At 37.5% G+C, this 21,867-nt stretch overlaps 1 protein-coding gene across 7 annotated transcripts in view; it reads left to right on the top strand.

The window, feature by feature from the left end:
- The window catches only part of DMD (dystrophin), a 994,758-nt gene that overhangs the window by 378,969 nt on the left and 593,922 nt on the right, over positions 1-21,867 (top strand). For all 7 annotated transcript variants that reach the window (XM_044441365.1, XM_044441364.1, XM_044441363.1 and 4 more), the window contains 5 exons: positions 1,251-1,361; positions 2,835-3,008; positions 3,105-3,260; positions 10,133-10,303; positions 18,448-18,627. In XM_044441365.1, coding sequence (XP_044297300.1) covers positions 1,251-1,361; positions 2,835-3,008; positions 3,105-3,260; positions 10,133-10,303; positions 18,448-18,627 — 792 coding nt within the window. The remainder of the gene's footprint in view (positions 1-1,250; positions 1,362-2,834; positions 3,009-3,104; positions 3,261-10,132; positions 10,304-18,447; positions 18,628-21,867) is intronic.

Below are 21,867 nucleotides of genomic sequence, written 5' to 3'. Positions count from 1 at the left end.
CTCTCTCATTTTGTAGTAATGTTTCTAATATTCTTTTTGATGAGAAATAAAGCTGCCAGATATTTCCTGGTATAGCTGTTTTCTCCAGTAATTGTTTTGCAGTTCTGTCACTAGCAGATATTCATTTTCAAGCAATCTACACATAAATTGGCCTGAATTGGTCTAAATTAGCTCATATAAGTGTGCAAGATAAGCATTGTTTTCCATTGCATTGCATGGTCAGTGCTGTAAAACCCAGTTCATTTTTTCTTATAAATCCAGTCCTTCATGAGGAGCCAAGGGTTGAAATCTGCATTGTAATAATTTGATCACCCACTGGTTCTTGCTGAAAATAATAGGCAGAAATACTTGCTAGAAAATCACTGGAATGATTACATTTAATATCCTTTCATCAGTGTGCTGTTTTATATTTATCCTGTTTAGTAAGAAGAAAGAACATTTAGATTGGCCAAATCAAGATCTGTTGTATAATTTTAATATATTATTAATATATTAAGATGATGCTGTTTAATGAATACATGGAAAACAATTCATTGGAATGTCAGAAGGATCCTTGACGAGTTGTTTTTAAAAAGACAGACAAAAGCAACAATGATTGTCACACATGCACACATATCCCTCTATAATTAATTTCACTTAGAAGAAGAATGGTAATTCAGACAAGAAACATTAACATTGTTGTTTATTTCATTTCTACACTGCCTAATAGCTGGAGCTCTCTGGGCAATTTAGAACAGTTAATTTTATGATGTTGATGTTCTGTTCCAGATGTAGTGTACCTAGAATGAAGTTTTGTTTCCCGGCTTAATGTTCAAGTTGGCACAGAAGTTACTATTATCAGTTTAACCTGGAGGAATAGAACACCTGCAGTACAATCAGTGTCATAGTCTTACTGATCCATCTTCCATTGCACTCTTTTCATACTTCGCTGTTCTGCCTGGACAGACACATGGCATTGTAGTAGCAGTAGTTGCATTGCATTACACACACACACACAACTGTGACACACATTTGCTCACACCAAACCTACTACAGAGAGCTTGCCCACTGCTCCAAAGCCAATTTTGGGGATGTGCTAGAATCTGTAGGGAAAAGGGAGATCTATTCTTACCATTCCATCATATGGGTATTGTTGGATTCCAACTTTAATAAGTTCATATTATTTCTTCAAGATGCTATATATAGAATCTTGCATATTTTCTTTTAAAAAATCCATTTTGATTTCAAGGACCTCTGCTTTGTTTCAACAGAAAATTCAATCAGAGTTGACAAGCCATGAGATTAGCTTAGATGAAATGAAAAAACGGAACCAGGGTAAAGATGCTACCAGAAAGATATTCTCCCAGATCGATAGTGCACAGGTTTGTACATTTTACTTCCTTTTACATACTCAGATTACATCCTTTCTTAAAAAGACACAAACGAAGGAATCATTCCATCTTTCCCTTCAAAGGTGTTTGTTTATGTTTCCCTAAGTTATATCATTTAGATTGGATATAGGATTATGGCAAGGGGAAAGGTAGGATGTGTTTCTTAATGGTTTCAGAGTTCACTTGTTAAGAGTCTTGTAAAGTAGCTAGACTGAAACAGCTAATTGTTGTTTTCATTAATACTCCTTTGTCACAAAATAAATACCTTGGCTGATTTTTTAAATGTGAAATGAGTTCATTGATCCCAAGGGATCTTTAAACATTCATGACAGATAGCAATTGATGCCAGAGCACAAACTTAATTTGAAATTAAAGGGTGATTAAAAATATGTTTTTAATGAAATATGGCACTCAGAAATTCAGAAGGGTAAAATCAAAATTTTAGTATGTTTATTCAAGACTTTTTTTTTCATCCTAACCATTTTGTACCCAATTTTCATGTTTGAGAACATGAACCTTCTGAAAAATTGAGTTAATAGTTACTGTCACTAATTGTAAACAACATTTTGACTCTTAACAACTATTTAACCTTGACCAATACAATATTTAAAGCAGTTTCTGGTATAGCAGAGAAGAAAAGCATTATTATTCCTGTGGATCTCTAGAGAAAAATTCAGCAGTATGCTACCACCAGTCATGCAAGTTCTAGCAATAGGATAGCATTGGATCTATCATCTAGATTGGAATCATTATATGTAATAAGAATTATTTGGACTATCCTGAAATATATTCCATACCCTCCCACCTTTTCCAAGGAAGATTATCTGAAACTGATAGCGTGAAGGCTCTACTCCACTCTTGCTAATCATCTTCCTCTATGGATGACAAAAAACAACTTTGAACTGTATTGACCTTCTCCAATATGGTGCTTTCCTGCTCTGTTGAAATACAAATTCCCAAATCTCTCAGCTAACATGACTGGCTGGGGTATCCTGGGACTTGTAATCTAACGCAGTCCTGGAGGACAACAGATTGGGAAAGACTGACCTATCTTCCTCTTTCAGACCATGTATTTTAAGAATATTGAGCTTATTACTGAGCTCAGGATTAACATAACCACTTATCTGATAATTTGTAGAAAATTCTGTGTAGCTAGCACATTGGAATAGAGAGCACATTGGAGAAGAGGGCATATTGCAATAATTTAGGAGATACCCATAGAATTTCCATTTCATTCTGGCTTCTTGCTTTTGTATATCAATAAAAAGGGACCATGAGAATTCCTCAATGACCTGAGTCATCTATTGGTTGAAAAAATAAATCTAAGAGCTTCCAAAGTAGGGATATGACTGCTGAATGCCCCAGTTTAAAATCCACAGAAAACTGTGATATTACTTAGAATATCAGCACATAAACTTACTCTGTGTACTGGGTACCTCTATCCTGTCTCATATGTCTTTTCAGAAAAAGCTTCATGATATCTACATGAAGTTTCGCTTGTTCCAAAAGCCAGCCAACTTTGAGCAGCGGTTACAGGAAAGTAAAAGAATTTTAGATGAAGTAAAATTGCAAGTGCCGAGGTTGGAGTTGAGGAGTGTTGAGCAGGAAGCAGTACAGATGCAGCTGGATCATTGCATGGTGAGTGCTTCCAGTCGGGTAGTTCAACAGAAATGTGACTTCTTGGATCATTCTTCTAGCATATCAAATTTTGTTTATTTTTTCTGTGTTGGCTAGAAATTGTATAAAACTCTTAGTGAAGTGAAATCTGAAGTGGAAACAGTCATAAAAACTGGACGTCAGATTGTACAGAAACAGCAAACAGAGAACCCTAAAGAACTGGATGAAAGACTGACAGCTTTAAAATTGCAGTACAATGATTTGGGTGCCAAGGTAAGTTTTCCAGCATTCAGAACAAAACTAATTTCTTTGTATCACTAGGAAAGTAAAAGATACCTGTTCTTTTTAGGTGTAATTTCTTTTCTCCCAATCTGTAATTAGGATCATATTGATATGTACTTAGTGAGAGAATATAGCCATACTATTAGATGAATATTAAGAGTGGGTAATTAAATAGTCAAGTAATGTAACCAAACTATTCATGTAAATTTGAATCTCCTGTGAAATGTATTCCATCCCTTTGAAATAACTGGTAACTTATGTCCTAATCTATAATTCAGATTTAATTGGAAAGCAATGGGGAACACATTTAGCATGGAATATGTAATGCATGGCAGATAACAGAAAGCACTTCTAAATCACTGTAAGAATCAAATCCATGCTTATGGAAGTTTTTACACCTGAATACATACATTGGTATCAATGGACCCTAATATTTTGTGTATGGGAAGTTAGCCATGTGGAGAATCATCCTCAACCAGGTATATTCTTTAAGTTGACAGGACTACTTTTATACAAAATAAAAATAAGAAACAGACTTTAAGTCTTACAATCTAACAGGAGATGATTAAGAAAAGGGCATATTTGCAACATTAATTATAAGAGGAAACACTTTTTATTAGGCATTTAAATGCAAAAATGAAACAAACCAGATCAGTAAGAGAATTGAGATTGTAATATTTGGTTTACAGATGAGATGGGTATTGTAACTGTGTAAAGAATACTCAATGTCAGAGGAGAATGATAAATAGTAGGAGAATGAAGAATTTCTAGTTCAATTTGATAAAAGTTTAAATGAAGTACAACAAGAGATAAACAAAGTAAATGATAGTATGAGAAGAACAAGTTAGAAACAGGGCGAGTCAGAAGGGGTCTCCTGGGCCATCTAGTCTGACCCCCAGCTTCAGCCGGCTCCACTCACAACATGCCTACCATGTGCATGTCTGGCCTATCCTTGAACAAGCTGAAGAGTTTTAAAAGAGCTGAAATATTTGGTAAAAGCCTGATGCAACTGTCAATAATATAGGAGATGATAACAGTAGGGACAAGGTTTTGGGTTGTATAAAAAGAGAGAATAATAATAGACAATAATAAAGATTACATTACTTTATGATATTCCAGTTGAGTGGATATGTGCCTGGATTATCTTTGGAAGCAGAACCAAATATAGTAACTCCCTGTTGATTTATGGCATGGTTGTAGCTGATCTAAATATTGTAGGTTTTAATTTTGTTAAAAGTCACCTTGCATATTTTGAGAAAAGTATATAAAATTATTATATTATAATACAATGAAATAATAGCAAGGTTATAATTTGAGTAATGAACAAAAAATAGAGTTCCCTAGTGGAAGAAAAAATTGGAAAGTAAGATTGTGCAAAATAGTGAAGGGGGAAAGGAAGCAGAAGTGCACAATTTAGAGGAATGTTAGAGCACAATTTTAAGGAGTGAATGTCATCTAGAAAGAGATAACAGTAATGGAAGAAACTCAACAGGCAAAATGGATCCAGTCCTTTTCCACTCTTTTTTAAAGACAGTCTTAGGTAAAGTTCAGATTTTGTCTTGAGTATTCTCCAAATTTTGAAACTGCTTTTATCTGATGTTCATAAAAGAAAAGGAATAATCCTTCAGCAAATATTAAACAGACTTGAACAAGCCTTGATTCCAGCTCATTCCTCTACAGTATTAGGGCACAATGAGATTCAGGTGATAGTTGAAGCAAGGTGACAAGGCTAGACAGAAGGAATATTATCCGTTGTGCAGCTAACAAAAGTCCTGGTTCCACCTTCTTGCAGATGTGTTTGTGATAGGCATCTCCAGATGAGTAGAACTGATCTGTGTTACAGACTTCACAGATGATGAATCCTGTAGTAGATTTCTACCGCACTTGTGTTTCCCTGATTTACTCCACTAGTAAACATTATAAATAAGTGCTTTCAACAGATTCTTTTTTTATGTGGCTCAGCAGGCACAGTGCTGAAATGTAAATTTAGAAAGCAACATTTTCTGGCAGAACACCCTGAAAAGCCTTTCTTGAAATCTGCATTCCATCCATCCATTCATCCATCAGTTAATTACATGTGTGCCATATCTTTGCTCCAAGGGATGCAGTCCCACATTGTCCTCACAGTAATGGTGTGAAGCAGACTAAGCTATTAATAGTGACTTGCTCAAGACCATCCAGCGAAGCAAGGATTTGGAAATGGGACTGCCTGAACTGAGTCCAGCACTCATTCCACTGTGTGCAGACCATTAATATTTTCAGCCTACAGAATGTACTCATATCAGTAGTCCTCACTGATGCTTCTCCTAATCACTGATTTCAACAACAAAACAATATGAGTCAGCATCACTTCTAATGATGTGAAAACTTGGGTAAAAATAGAGTGAGGAAAGAGACAAATTGGGAGCATGCATTTTTCCCCAATGTTTCCCTGTCAAAAATATTGTTTTGTGATCCTTTTCTCCCCATTTTTCTAGTGCCTTTTCCCTTATCTCTAATCACTTGCAACAAAGATATTATAGTGTAACTCAAACTATATGTTACATGGAGCTCCAAGTTTCATCTTCTCATTTGAAAACCAAAGCAAATTAATCTCTGCTGGTTCCACATGAGAAAGATGAAGGGTGAGCAGATGTAAGCTGCTTAATCTTTTTCTTCTCAGATTGATTTTCAGTTCACCCAAATGTTTATTCACTTATGACAGTAATAGTAATGGAAAGATAAAAAGGTAAAGGTAAAGGTTTCCCCCTTGATGTTAAGTCCAGTCATGCCTGACTCTAGGGGGCGGTGCTCATCTCTGTTTCCTAGCCGAGGGAGCCAACGTTTCTCTGTGGTCATGTAGCCGGCATGAATAAACACCGAAGTGCACGGAACGTTGTTACCTGCCCACTGAAGTGGTACCTTTTTATCTACTTGCATTTGCATGCTTTCAAACTGCAAGGTTGGCAGGAGCTGGGACGGAGCAAAGGGAACTCACTCCATTGTGCAGATTCGAACCAGTGAAAGAAATATGTTGGAGAAAGTTTGGACTGGGAACCGAAGGATTGGAGTTTTCTAATCCTTATTTGGCCATGAAGCTTATTCAGCCAGTCATGGACTCTCAGCCTAATCTACTTCACAGGGCTGTTGTTGTGAGGATAAAACAGAATGGAAGAAGGTTTCTCATAAGAATAAAAATAGAACAATATTAATGTTAAAAACCATCTTAAGAAGGGCTATTGTCACTTGATAAATTGCTGGGAAGAAAGAACAGTAATTGCCTATCAAACTTTTTACTGACCCAACAAAGGATATGTGGTTTGTGCCCCTCTATATCTTTGGGCAGCAACTTCTAGACAGCATGGCCAATGGTCAGAGATGATGGAGCAGAAGGTCTAAACCATTGGAGAATCACAAGTTGTGCATCGTTTTACTTTGTGGAGGAGGATAAGCATGACAAACCAAAATGTAGAGCTTCATGTAATGTGCATGCTAAGCTCACTATTATGCTCATCAATGTGCTGCCAGATGAGGTGATGAGTTTTGTGCAAGGTGTCTGTTTCTGCAGAATGATGCAGCCCCTCAGGTGAGAGAAGGCAGCCTGGTCTACCTTACAAGTACTTGTAAGATTGGTATCAGATTTGTAGGCTGTTGTAGGATTAGAACCAGTGCATTCTGGAACTGGCACTTGGTCTCAGGTTGAGGAGAGCATGAAGGCTGTCAGCAAAGCAAATGCAAAAAAAAAAGTAAAATAAAATAAAAGTGGGGGGAAGAAATAATGATCTGTCCCTTCTGTAGCTCCTTTCCAGTTCAGTAATTCATTTACCTATGGAGGAATCATGTTGAAAGATGTTAAGCAGAGCAACTGTGTAAAAAGGAAAGACCTTAAGATGGCAGTATTTCCTATATTTCTTTCATAACATTTAAATTAAAAATAAAACAAAGAGAAAAGAATGACATTAACCCATGATTGTATACAAAACCCCTTAGAATTATTTCATTATTTTTTCCATATAAACAGTGAAGGAAGCAGAACAATATAAATGTAATGCTGTATCCATGTTTATTATTTTTATAAACTCAGTCAAATATGGTACATGTATATCTCTGCAAATTCTTAGCTTTTAAACACTGAAGTTGTTTTTCTAGGTTAATATTAGGACATTTTCATTACTCCGAAAGCAGGGGAATTAAGTCAGAGTCTGGTAGCAATCCAATAAACACTTGATAATAAATTTTACTGAACAGGGTTAACATACTTCTGAATAATCACATGCATGGGATTGGAATGTTAGTAGTATAGAAAAGAATAGTATATTTTGTTTTTTAATAATTAAGAAAATGGTTAAAATGGTAAAGTTAGATAATTAAGTGTTTTAACCAAAAACACATTTTTGCAATATTTGTGTATTTGTGTATATATGAAAAAGAATTAGCGAAATAAGCTGTGGTACCTAAACAAATAGTTTAAATACATCACATAGTAATAAGAGAACTGCATAGTGAATGGTATTCATATCCAATCATGGGGCAGAAATTTCTTAGTGTGTTGGCAACAAACTAGTGAGAGTAAAAGGAAGGTGATTGTTTAATATAAATAATGATCCATTGCTCCTAAAACAGGTGCTGTCTCTTTGCATTATTCTACTATACACATATATGGGGCTTTTTTGAATATGATTTTGAGTCAGTTGTGTTATAATGTTGACCTTTCAGTAGCAAGTCTTTATTAATTCATATAGAATATTTGCAAATTAACATTTCAGAAATCTATAACCTGGGAAAATATGCAAGGGATTCCAGTGCCAGATAATCATTACTTTTTAGTCACCTAAATTCAACATTTCATTAGCATAAGAAATCACGGGCTTTTCCCATTGTGCAAGCATCAGCAGGCCTTTTGTAAATCTAATATTTGCAAATGGTTGTGCACCTTTATAAACAAGTGGTTCTGCAAGCTGAACTTCTGTTAAATTTGTGTGTTGGAACTTGGTTTCTGTTAGTGCAACAAGATGTGTGCTAGTAGAATTGCACTAATGGATGTAACCCATTGTGTAGATCTGCATTTGATATTAATTCAGCAGTATTTATTTATTTATTCTATCCAATTACTGAAGCTCTCAGTAAGCCATGGCAGGTTGGTAGTTACATAAGCAACTCATGGTTTACATATGCAACTCACAGCCAACTAGGCTAACTCTGGATTTTTGTCCCCGCTTTCCCCTTGGCCTCAAGACAGGGTATCTGAGAAGTTGCAGCTTCCTTTTCTTCATGTTCTTGTCAAAATCACAAGCCCTTTTTTGGTTCACTATGGCTTTGTCCCAATTGTTTTTTTCTGCCAAACACCACAAAAAGTAATCTTTTTGGAAAACAAGGATTTAAACAGGACTTGGTTGTCACATCAAAACAAAGTTGAGTGAAGGAAACTATTTGGATCCTCTCTGGGTAGATATCCTGGATTTTCATCTGCTACACTTTGACTCCATGTAAGTTTCAGGACATTGCCCAGTCAAGGTTACCATTTCAAACCTGTAAAAATGCATATCTCCTACATTGTGCATATCTGACATTTTTTTAAGGACACATTTGGAGTGCATTTTTTTTTAAAGATGGTCAACTAGTGATATTCCCTCCAATGTGCTAAATGGGTAAGAACTGATGTTGATGTAAGAACAGAACTGAGCTGCAAGGGTTTTTCCTACTCTTTCTGAGTGCCTTACTTGCTGCTTCCCATGACTGATGATGGGATCAGTCAGCCATATGTGAATGACACAAGAACATACTGTAGGTTGAACAACCTCTACAACAGCCCATAGGTTCTCAAACCACCCTGAGAGAAGAGATCTGGGTTTAGACAACAGGGAAACCCACCATGGCTAGTTACACATTTCAGGTTCTCAGGCTATGCAGACCAGATCAATATATTTTCAACATCCACTTCAAATAAAGAACATGGAACCTTTCAATGACGTTGTTGATGAAATGGCGTCGCATGGTCACTGGCTTGTATCCTAAGCTTTCATTCGCAGGGCAGTTCTACATGTGAAAGACACCTTCTGTGTGTAGAAATTTCATATTTGAATTGACTGAAAATGAATTTCAGCCATTATTTTATGAAGTGTAATTGAAGTTAAGCTTTAAAAAAAGACTCAGGCAGAATTATAACATTGAAGTAGCAACTGTATGATCAATAAATTGCTAATTCCATTAAACTTATGGAACTCTGTGAACATAGAGTCACTGCTTTAATTCCCTTACAAGCATCCTCTTCATGCCTGCACCTGGATAAATAAGAGAGATAGGAGTCACATAAAGAACTGGATAAATATAGGCTACAACTCCTATTGAACTGATGAATTCCAAAGTTCAGCATTAAAAACCCATAGAAACACAACAGTGCCATATCTAAATATGTATAAACAACACAAGTTAAAACATACTCTTAATCTTTATTCTTTTCATTGTGTCAAAGCTAACTTACACAATTAAAAGAAATTATTTTAGCTATTCTATATCTTATTGGGTGTCAAATAATTGTGGATTAATGAAGACTTGCAGAAAAAAGCAGATCAGAATGAAATGGATTTTGCATAAAATATGGAGTCACATGTTTAGTGAATTAGGGAAGATGTTTTAAGATGAACTCTTGACATCTAGCTGAAGTCACCATAGCTGTACAAAAGGGCCTAAGTCTGGAGAAAGTGCTTCTAAGTAAGGAAAATAGCTTCTACAATTATGGGGCACTGATAAGCGGAATTTTTGGACCAAGAATGGGCATAGCAATAGCACAGCTATTGCTATTGGTATGAGTCACAGAAGCATTTTGGGTGTTGGAATATTTAAAGACTTGGGCTCTTAATACCCCACCCCACTTTCTTGTGTAGGTGACTGAAAAAAAGCAAGAACTAGAGAAATGTTTGAAATTATCTCGGAAACTGCGAAAGGAAATGAATGCTCTGGCAGAATGGCTGGCAGTGACAGATTCAGAACTGACAAAAAGATCAGCAGTAGAAGGAATGCCTATCAATTTAGATGCTGAAGTTGCCTGGAGCAAGGTAATAATACATATTTTCCTCTATTGTAAACTCACATATGTTTTCTTGGAGTTATCTCACTGCCACAACAACACTTTTTCTTCCAAAGTTGTACACAGCATATAATTTAACCTATAAATAGTTTCAGTTGTGTCTTTTACTATCAGTAGGGTTTAATGGGTAGTGATATATACTGGAAATATACTGTAACAACAAAAATTGGAGCTTGACATTTAATACATTCATTTTAAGGCAAGCAACAGGATGGTTTTCTTGAGTGATACCTTTAAGTTCTTGCAAAGCATGGGTGGTCTGAGCAGAGGAATGACTCAAAAGAAAAATTCCTACATACTCTTTTATACTATTAATTGAGAGGTATTCTTGGTTTGGCCTTCACATATTACTGTTTTCTCAAGCACAAATGGAGGACCAGCTCCATGAAAATTGAGGTTACCTGTTGTGGTTAGTTACAAAGTTGAATCAATCCCATCACAACCCCATGGACAACATTCCTCCAGGCCTTCCTGTCCTCCACCATCCCCTGGAGTCCACTTAAGCTCACACCAACTGCATCTACCCACCTCATTCTCTGCCTTCCCCTTCTTTTCCTGTCAATTGTTCCCAGTGTTAGGCTCTTCTCCAGGGAGTCCTTCCTTCTCATTAGGTGGCCAAAGTATTTGAGTTTCATCTTCAGTATCTGGCCTTCTAAAGAGCAGTCAGGGTTGACGACCTCATAATTTGTGTGTGTGTGAAAATTGCCAAATGCTGACCTGGTGTGCATGCCATGGCTTAGCAAAGCAACAGCAATGGGTCATCATGAATAAGCCTATCCAACAACAAGCCATTTGTTCATTCTTTGGTTGTTGTTGCAGAGAGATAATGCAGAGATGCAATTATAGAATCATAGGATAGTAGAGTCAGAAGGGGCCTACAAGGCCATCAGGACAGAGTTGGAGTGTTTCAGAGTAGCTGAGAGCAATGCGTCTAGAGACCAGACTTACTAGTCTGGTCTCCTAGCAGAGTTACCCAAGCAGAATGGCCAAAGGTGACACACCGGACTAAGATGCATCACCCTCTTCAGAAGTAATTGCCAATCAGCAAAAGAGAATGAATAACTGCAATGGGTGAGGCAAATTTCTGAAGGGCAACAGGAGTAGTTGAATGTGGTACTGGTGGAGGAGTTTTCATAGACAACAACAGTGATGCTCAAGCATCAAGGTCACTGCTCACAGTTTCAGACCAGCTGTGGGAGGAAACATGTTTTGGAAGAGCAGGGAGGGGTTCCAGGAGAGGAAGGAAAATTGTTGACTTGTGGAGTTCCTGATGCCATGAGAAGTCATCAAGAGAGACAAGTTAGCCAGCTAGAGAGCTTCTGTAGGTTTTGCCAGATGGCTATCCACCATAGATAGCCACACTGAAGGCAGAGCCCACAGAATTCTTGAAAGGAAAAGACTGGCGAGAAATTTCAAGTTTAGATTCTCTCCTCTTTACATGAGGCTTATTTTTCAGCTTGCTAGAGAGTTCCTAGAGTTGCACTGTGTTTGTAGCTGTAAAGTGCCCATAAAGCTTTGTATTGGAAAGGACTCTCTAGTGCTTTGAAGGCTGAGGTTAAAAGGGAAGATGTGGCTGTGGATGCATGCTCTGGTTAGTACTGTTCAGAAGAAGGCAATGGTAAACCACTTCAGAGTTCTCTTAACTTGAAAACAATATGATGAAAGAGGAGATACTGCCAGAAGATGAGATGAGTGTGAAAACTGGATGGTGAAGAAAGCTGATGGGAAGAAAACTGATGTGTTTGAAACATGGTGCTGTAGGAGGTCTTTGAATACCCTGACCCAACAAAAATGTAAGCTGTCCTGAGGCTCTGCGAAAGGACAGTATACAAATACTTTAAATAAATAAGTAAGTAAGTAAATAAAAAAGACAAGCAAGTGGGTTCTAAATCAAACCGAGCCAGGATTTACCCTAATTGCAAAAATGACAAAACTGAAGCTGTTATACTTCAGACACATGATAAGAAGGCAAGAGTCCTTGGAGGAGATAATCATGCTATAGAAATCCAAGGCAGTAGAAGAAAAGGAAGACAAAGTATGAGATAGACAATTTCCATAAGGAAGGCACCATCTTGAATTTGCAAAAGCTGAGGAGGACTGCCAAGGACAGGACATCTTACTGGGCATTCATTCATAGAATTGCCAATAAGTCAGAAACAACTTGATGGCATATGACAACAGTGTCTTATCTGTTAAAATATATATAACAATTTGAACAATAAATCCTGCAACAATAACAAACTAAAAACATTGAAGTGTCAAATGGAAAAGTTGCACTTTTAAAACTTTTTCAAGGGCAAGATAACAGGGGCTGTAATTCTTGGGGGCGTACATTGCATAGTTTGGGGGAACACAGAAAGCCTTTCCATTCTTGCCTTAGAAACGGGTGTCCATGGATAGTAGTACTCTCAAAAGTGTCACTTCCACAGCTGTTAATTCTTGGGCATGCTCATAATGAGACTGCTAGTTCTATAGATAGTGAGGTCCAAAGCCATACAAGGATTAAATGGTTTACCCAAACACTTTGAATTAATCCCGATATTGTGCACCAGTTAGCAACCATGGGTCTAACAATAAGCCTACAGCAACTTAGCTGCCCTATTTGTACAAGTTTAAGCTTTATAGCATCCTTTAGGTATATTTTAAGCATCTGAACATGAACTAACAGAGGCATGAATAACTGTCATCAACTCTCTATAAATAAACAAATTGTTGTTTAAAAGAATGAGCTTCAATGGCCTTGAGTTCCCCTTTCTTCTACCAGTGTGACTGAAATGAAAGTTGGAAGCTCCTCATGCATTTTTGCTAAAAACCACACTTAAGCAGTGGATCGAAACCTTAAGTGCTATTTTTAACTTCTGGAAGAATACGCATTTGTTGCTCCTAAAGTAATATGCAACTTTCAGAAACTACAGGGAAACACATTAGGAAATTTAATTAGTTGACTTTTTTTAGAAAACCTCTTTTTTTTTTTGGTGCTGAACTTTATATAGCACATTAACATGCACATCCTTCATTACTGCTGAGATTGCATTTACTGTTTCAGACAGTATGTCAGATTTTCAAGGAAAGGATTATATATTTATGCAGTTATAATAGCCCAGAATAAGGCTGACAATTGCCCAATACATTTTCCCAAAAGAAATTAAAATAATTAACTGCTAATCATGAATTATATTGCTACACACTACAGATGCAGTCCTGTGCATATTTATATATCTGAATTATCAGATATGTATACCACAACTGTGGCTTAAATAGACACGCCTGCCTTAACTGTATCTCATTAATGATTAAACACTGACTTCAGTGCTCCAGAAGTTATACAATTAGTCTGTGAGGTTTGCTGATTAAAGCAGCTATGCAGTAGAATGTTTTCATTATTACTTACACTTGCAACAAAAGGTATTACCTATTTCACTAAGAGAATCAAGGAGGAAAGGAAATTTAATTAAAATTTCACACACATGAGAAATGTGCTAACCTATAATGTCCTTTCTAGACTAACAAAGGCCTATCCACTTAAGCACATTTTCTTGAGTAGAACTGATAATTTAATGGTTATAGCAGAAAATTAGCAACAACAAATTGTTTTGCTTACAGTCAAAGTTAACTAAGTTTTATAAGCTAAATTCAGAAGTAGTCGGACTTTGTCAAAACAGGCTTTGCCACTAGAAGGGGAAGAAAGAGGATTGCTGACCTTGTTAAGCTTACTTGAACAATCTTTCTTTGCACCTGTGCTTCAGGTTGCTATGGGAATAGAGGCAATGCTATGCCATAAAGTGAGAGCTTTTCTAGCATTGTATGGAATTGAGCTCCGGTATAAGAATAGAAAGTTAGCATAACATTGATGGCCTAACATTGAAAAGAAAACTCTCAAAAGCTAGCCTGACAAGTTTCAGGAAGGCATTTATATCTCTCCTAGCAAAAGCTGGGGCTTCCTTAAACCAGCTAGAACTTTGCTCAGCTACACATGCATTTATTTATTTTTCAATTTATAGCCTGCCTTTTTCCTACAAAGGGCTCAAGGCAGCTTCCATCATTCTCCTCCTCCATCTTATCCCCACAACAACAACCCTGTGAGGTAGGTTGGGCTGAGAGTCTGTGACTGGCCCAAAGTCACCCAGTTGGCTCCATGATTGAGCAGGAACTAGAACCCAGATCATCTGAGCCCCAGTCCCATGCTCTTAACCACTATGCCACACTGGCTCTACCCAGTCCTCAGGCTGCCACCTCCTTTCCCTGCCAATCCTCTTCTTTTCTCTGAGGTCATTTCAAAATGACTTAAGCAGTCTGTACTAAAGCATAAGGGTTTATAGACATATTGGCCTGGTCTCTACTGTTATCATATTTGAATTAAAATTGTGCTGCTGTTAAAGTTTAGCTCACATTATATAACAGTGATGAATATAAAGTCCAGTCAAAATCATGGAATTAGTATAATTTCTGTGAATGTCCAGCATGCCAGCATTATGCCCCAAGATGGACAATATAACTGGAAGCTTAAAAAAGCTACCTGAAACTATCATTTACAGAATGGGAATCAAATTACCACCAAAACTCACATTAAGAAGTGTTGCTCAATTCTCCTGCTAAAAGTCTTGGATGGTCTGGAAGTAGCAGCACAGTGGCAGCATTGGATAGTTCCTCATGAAATTAATAGAATAGAGAAGTTTAAAATGGTCATCATCCATTCCCACTGTGAAAGGTTACAAATCATTCTTTCTATGAAAATACACACAAATGCTATTAAACATAATGTGAAATAGTATGGTTAAGGGGCTGAATTAGCCTTTTCATGCTGATGAACTTTCATGTTGATGAACTGGGAAAACAGGATGTGTGCAACATTATTAATTCTGCTTGTTGCCCAGTCAGCTTTTGATACCACTCACTGTGGATATCCTTTTAGTGATACTTCATAGTCTACGTATTAGAGGCATTGCATCTGAGTGGTTCTGATTTTAATCGCTAAGTAAGGTAGGGTGACTGTTGCTTGAACTCCTGGCAGTGGTACTATGGGGTTCTGCAGGTTACTGTCCTATTCTCAATGTTATTTAACATCTATATGAAGGCTTTGACAGTGGTCATTAGAGAATTTGGAGCAAAGTGACATCAGTATGCTAATGACACCCAGCTCTTTCTTGCTTGGACGACTGAATCAGCTGTGCAAGTCCTACATAAGTGATGATAATGAGCTGGATGAGGCCTAGTAAACAGAAGCTGAATCCTGGAAAGATGGAATTCCTGTGGGGAGTGGTTCCTGAGTCTGGAAGATAGGTCTATTACCTGTTCTGAATGGAATTGCAGTCCATAAAAAACTCAGGTTTCCCATCTGTGGTAGTCTAGATCCAGTGTTGTCAGTGGAGGCCAAGGGACTATGGTGGCTTGGAGTGTCTTTTACCATCTCTGATTGGTTTGCCAGTCACATCCCCTCCTGAATAGGAATAGCTTGAGTTACGTATCATAGGTACTGGTAACTCAAGATTGATTACTGCTATGTTTGGTATGTGCAGCTACCATTAAGGATGCTCAGGAAGCAGGAGCTGATTAGGGTAGAATCAGCAACTAGCCTGTTGGCAGAAGGTGCTTCTTTTCTGCTTGCAAATCCTTTGCTGAAAGAATTTCATGGGTTACTGATTTGCCGCTTAGCTAGGTAGAAGTACTAATGTGCCTGCCCATTAGGCCTGCCCTTAAGATCTGGAATGGAGGTCCTTCTTCAGGAGCCGTCCTTGAAGGAGAATAGGAGAGTGGGTGCCCAGAAAATAGTCTTTGCAGTGGCACCCCAGACATGGAATATCTGGTGCCAACACTTTATTCGTTCCAGCACCTAGCCAAAACCTTTTTATTTTCCCAGTATTGTAAGGTTTGATTCTGGTTTTTTTTATTGCATAGAAAACCTATTTGGATGCTGTGCTTCACTCTGTTGTATTGTAAGACCATTCTGAGACCTAGGTAGCAGATGGTATATAAAGGGTTTAAATAAAATACATAAATAAATAAAGCAAATAGCCCTGAACCACTGAGGACCAGGATACCTGAGAGAACACTTTGTTTCTCACTAACCTGCCCAGTTGCTGAAGTCATTGTATGACATTCTCTTGGTGGTTTTACACAAATCCATCCTGAGTCTATGGAGAAGAGACTTCAGTGTGGCAGCTCCATTTCTGTGGAACTTTCTAATTTGGGAGGTCAGGCAGGCACCCATGTTATACTATTTCAGTGTCTGCTAAAGAAAATTCTATCCAAGAAGCCAATCTTAATGTTATTTTGTTTTAATGTATTGTAATTAATGTAAAGTCAACTCTGACTGTACTTTAGAAGGACAGATACTGAAGCTGAAGCCCAGATACTTTGGCCACCTGAGAGGGAAGGACTCATTGGCAAAAGGAGAAGGAGACAGCAGAGGATGAGATGGTTAAATAGTGTCATTGATTCAATGAACATAAATTTGGGTGAACTCCTAGAAACAGTGGAAGACAGGAAGGCCTGGCATGCTGTGGTCCATTGGGTTGCAAAGAGTCGGGCACAACTATGCAACTGAACAACACAACAACAATGTATTGTATTCTTTTATTTGTTTTAACCTCAAATTGTTCACTGGTCTGGAATCTGTTTGGATGTAGACTGGTATAGAAGTACTATTTAAAAATCCAATCAATAAATAGACCCTTTAATCAGATTTCCAGTGTGCTTGTAGAAATCACAAACACTGTTTAATTTCATAGCTGATGGTATTCCTGTATATAAATGGAGTATTCAGTTGCTTGTTAACTTTATTTTCCTGTTTCTAGAACAGTATTCTTTTTTTAAAGAGTTACTGTGTTTAAGTTGTCATCCTGTTTATTTGAGAACGTGAATATCTCTACCTTAAAAAGCAAATCAGTGTTTTAACAAGCTGTTTGTGTATGAGCAGAATTGGACTAAAACCATGCACAGTAAACTAAATAAATTATAAATATGCATTTGAGTTTATCTGTCTTTCCTTTTTATTCCTGTAATTGCTTCTTCTGCCAAGCTGAAATTTATTTTTAAAAAATATATTTGGGAATTGTGAATAACTCCTCAAAACTTCAGCATTGGAAATTGGTAAAGAAATACTAGATCCATGCATACCCATGGTATTATAAGCAATGTAGGACTGTGATCAGTGTGTATTTGTGATATGCAACAGTAACTCCAATACAGACTGGAATTCTGTACCAAATATGCATTCTACTATACCTCCAAGTGGCTCTGCATGACATATTAACCAATTATATCCTCACAGTAATCTTTTAAAGAGATCAGGATTAAATGGATGCCCTGACAGGCTGGAAGCAATTCTGCACTGAGATCCACTGGGTATTAAGTATATCTATCTACCTCATCAGCCATGTCTAGATATGTTTGCAGAGCTTTCAGTTAACTCCATATTAATTCTGGGAACTGTGTTGCTAATTCTGACCCTATTCACTACTTGATGTCCAAACCATGGAAACCATTTTAATGATTTGCATCTTGTCATAACTAAGTGGAAAAGAAAATGAGTAGATCAACATGGAATTTAAAAATATGAATGGATACAGGAGAAGCACTCTGTACTGAATGTGAGCAGAGTGTACTCCCCAGAACCCCCTAAATGGATGAACTGGAGCAAGAATGAGGCAACACTATAACTCAAGTTTCTAAAAATTCATCTTCTCAAGTTTTCATAGTCAAAGCAGCAACTTTCCATTACAAGTGTTATTATCATTTCAAATACATGAACCTGAAAAGAACCTTTTAATTATATCTTAAGATGTGAGATCTATTATAATCAGAATATGATTTGCAAAGGCTTTTCAAATCTAAGGAAGGGAAAAGTGATTACTAAATGCATGACATCTTGATCTTTTGTTCTTTAATTAGATCTAGTGATCAAAATAATAAATGAAAATACAAAAATCAATAATAATGATATGAAAAATGAATACATACTTCTCTCTCTTTCAATTCATGACACATGTTTATGTTGAAATATACAGGACTGCTCCTTGGCTATTATAACAATGCTATGTATGATTCAATTTAAGTTTTGAAATCTTGCACAATGGTTCTTCTTATCACTCATCCTGAGTGTATTTTCCACAGGCAACACAGCTGGAGATTGAGAAACGTCGCCTTCAGCTGAAAAACATAACTGATTTGGGAGAGGGACTGAAGATGGTGCTTAAAGGGAAGGAAAGCTTAGTGAATGATAAACTCAGCCTTCAGAGCAGTAACTGGATAGCAGTAACTTCACGAGCTGAGGAATGGCTTAATTTACTGCTGGTAAGAATTACATATTATTATTTGCTCCCAACTTCTCTGATCGGTGCAGAGTTTGGGAACAGCACTACACTGGGCTTTTTTAAGTGACAAAATGTTGTATGATGTTTGCGTAATTTTATAATTACTTCAAATTTTAACTCAGCTCCTCCTGTGCTTGTGCTTAAATAGTCAAATCACTCCACTGAGACATAAGAGGAAGACATATTCAGGTAACTTCATGGTTTGCATATACTTCTGAAAAAACATTTTGGGAACAACACTGGGAAGGTAGGAGAAACACAGCTTAACTCATAAGAATTAAATTCAAATTAAAAAAGAAAGGGATTTTTCTTTGGCAAGTCAGGTGGAGACTGAAAGGAATCAAACTTATAATCAGATAGGATGAGGAAACCCAAGGTCTCCTTCCTTGTCAGCCCCACCAACTGTTACACATTCGATATATATGTGCAGTCTTGATTCAATAGAGTAAATGTAGCTTCCACTTATAATTGTAGCAATTAACGTGAGCAAGATAATACCATGCCTGAGAAGTTGAAAGGACAACTGGGTTCAGAAAGCATTATAACCCACAGCAAATTATTTAATATGTGTTGAATATGGGTTGTCATGCACCTTTGGTTGTTGTCTGACCTCAGCCAAAATAACCAACCATGGTGAACAAGTCATTGTTCACAACCAAACATAAACTGAGTTCTCTACGTGAGTTATTTGTTGTTAACAAACCATGGCTTATTAAGATAGCTCAATTCAGACAAGGAAACTTATCCCTTTGAGCTTGATGAACTTTCAGTACCAGTCTGACCAGATGATTAGACGCCTGTCCAGTAGTTTCTGAGAATGTGCTTGATATAGTTACCCACATTGGGAACTGGAAGTCTTTTGCTCTTGTAATGGCTTTCTGATGAACCATTAGGGAACATCTGTAGCAGTTCAACTCTTAAAGTTGAAATGAGAAACCATGTGCAATGTAGAAAGTTCTTTTATACCAGCTCAGATGCTAGGATCTGTTTGACCGTGTTTTAGTAGTAACTGCTCTTAAACCCACAATCATTTATTTACACTGAAAAATAGTTCCTACTGAGCCAATCTTTTCTTCAGACTTTCACTGTTGCTCCTGAAAATTAATCATTTCTTCCCCAGGATAGGAACAGTAAGCTTGAATTATTCAGATACTTGACAGCCTGTCCAGCCCTACCAGCATGATGTCTGTTACCCACCCTTGAGTCTCTTTGCTCCCAAATAACTCCAGCAAGTTTCTCCTGTCCTGGCTGGTGATGCACCTGTTTTGAACTTTTGAAATAAGTAAATGGGCACTAGTAACTAAGGCCAGCCTTAGCTCCTGGCTTATAAGGAAGAGAATGTCCTGCTTTGAGAATCACCCTTTCACAACCAGGTGCAATTCTGATGTGCTGGACTACAATTCCAATTGCCCCATGCTAGCATAGACTCAGTCTTGTCCAATCTGGTATTCCTTAGATGGGTTCTTACCCCAGTCAGCAGGCCTGTGGGTATATTGGCTCAGGGAAATGGGTATTATAGTCCAACATGACTATCCGTTGCCAAGTTGCAAAAAGCCAACTTAAATTTTACCTAAAGAGTTTTGCTTGTAATTACTTTACCTCAGGGGAACTCATCTGTGAAGATGTGTCTCCTACTTTGAAAGGTTGATGATATGGAAAAATAAAGTTCAAGGTGAAGGCTGTAATCTTTTATCTATTTACCTGGGGGATGGCTGCACTGAACACAGTGACACTGGGACTGCTTCTGAATGCATAGGTTTGCACTTTAGTGACTATCAAGCAGAAATCATACAAATCATGAAGAATCTAAACAAAATGTGAAATAATCAGGAATCAGGTCACAATCAGCCATCTAGAGCTTCATTGCAATTCTTATAGCATGTGTATCTTATAGCAAAGGAAATAGCTCCTATAAAAGTGATTAGTGTGCTAATTTTCCTCTACTGTGCATTAATCAGACCTCACCTGGCATACAGCATTCAGTTTTGAGCACCCAGGTTTTAAAAGGATGCTGATAATCTGGAGAGGGTTCAGAGGAGGGCAACAAAGATGATATTCTTTGGAAAATAAGTCTTATCATGAGAGGTGAAAGAACTGGGCCTGTTAGCCTTGAGAAAAGACTATAAGAAGACACAGTGGTACTCTGCAGGTACCTCAAAGGTAGCCACAAAGAAGAAGGAAGACACCTATTCTCACTCATCCCAGATTGAAGGACACAACAATGAACTTAAACTACAGCACACCAGCTGCAGGCTAGACACAAGGAATAATTTACTAACTGTAAGAGCAATTCAGCAGTGGAACCAGTTGCCAAGAGATGTCTGCTCTTCCACACTAGATGTATTCAAGAAGCAAAGACAGTTATCTGAGTGGGATGATGTAACTGGCATCCTGCAGGGGGTTGGACTTGATGGCCTTCTGACACTAGTATTCTATGATTAGTTAAAGATGCGGTTTCAAGGTTAGTAGTCATTCAGAGTCTTAATCATAGCAGCAAATGGCTCATCAGACACTTACATTAGTCATGACAAACAAAGTTCACAGATTTAGAATGAATTCTGGTGATAAAATATTCCTAAGACTAAAGACTTTGATCTCAGCCAATGTGTTCTGGCTATTGATTTAAATAGAAGAGGAGGTTCTGTTGAACCCATCTTCTGATAGCCTATCACAACAGATATTTAAGAGAGCCGAACATCAGAGAGGGCATCACTGTTCATCTGTCTTGAATGGACTTCTCCTGGGAGACATTCCTGAAACATATTCCTTTCCTTCAAGATTCTGTTGCCTTCTTAGTTCCCATGCTTTCAGGCAGTAAATCAGAGGCTTGAGTGGAAGTCTTATCTGAGAACTGTTTGCAACAAGATGGGCAGTCCTCAGGTGCCACATTCTCCAGCTTCAATCTCACTACATTGGTACTACAATCTAGATTATCTTGATTCCAAATCTTACCCTTGCTTAAATTAGTAGAATCCACAGTTGTGCCTGATCTAGTTTCAACGATCTACCATGGATGTTCCTTAAACCCTTTTGTAAACATCAAGGTAAACTATCAGCAGAAGAACATACCTGAGTGAACTGAGCAAGGTGGGAAATGTAGTTGTGCCAATTTAATAAAAGAATGAAATATGTAGGAATTGCTGCCACCTCTTTAATACCAATCTAGTAATATGGCCATCTTCACTGAGCATATGTTCCACCTACTGTACAACAGATGTTT

The sequence above is a fragment of the Varanus komodoensis genome, unplaced genomic scaffold, assembly GCF_004798865.1.
Source record: "Varanus komodoensis strain SLA01 unplaced genomic scaffold, ASM479886v1 scaffold4, whole genome shotgun sequence".
Lineage (NCBI taxonomy): Eukaryota > Metazoa > Chordata > Lepidosauria > Squamata > Varanidae > Varanus > Varanus komodoensis.
The sequence above is the reverse complement of the archived record's forward strand: the minus strand, read 5'-3'. Positions and strand labels throughout refer to the sequence as shown.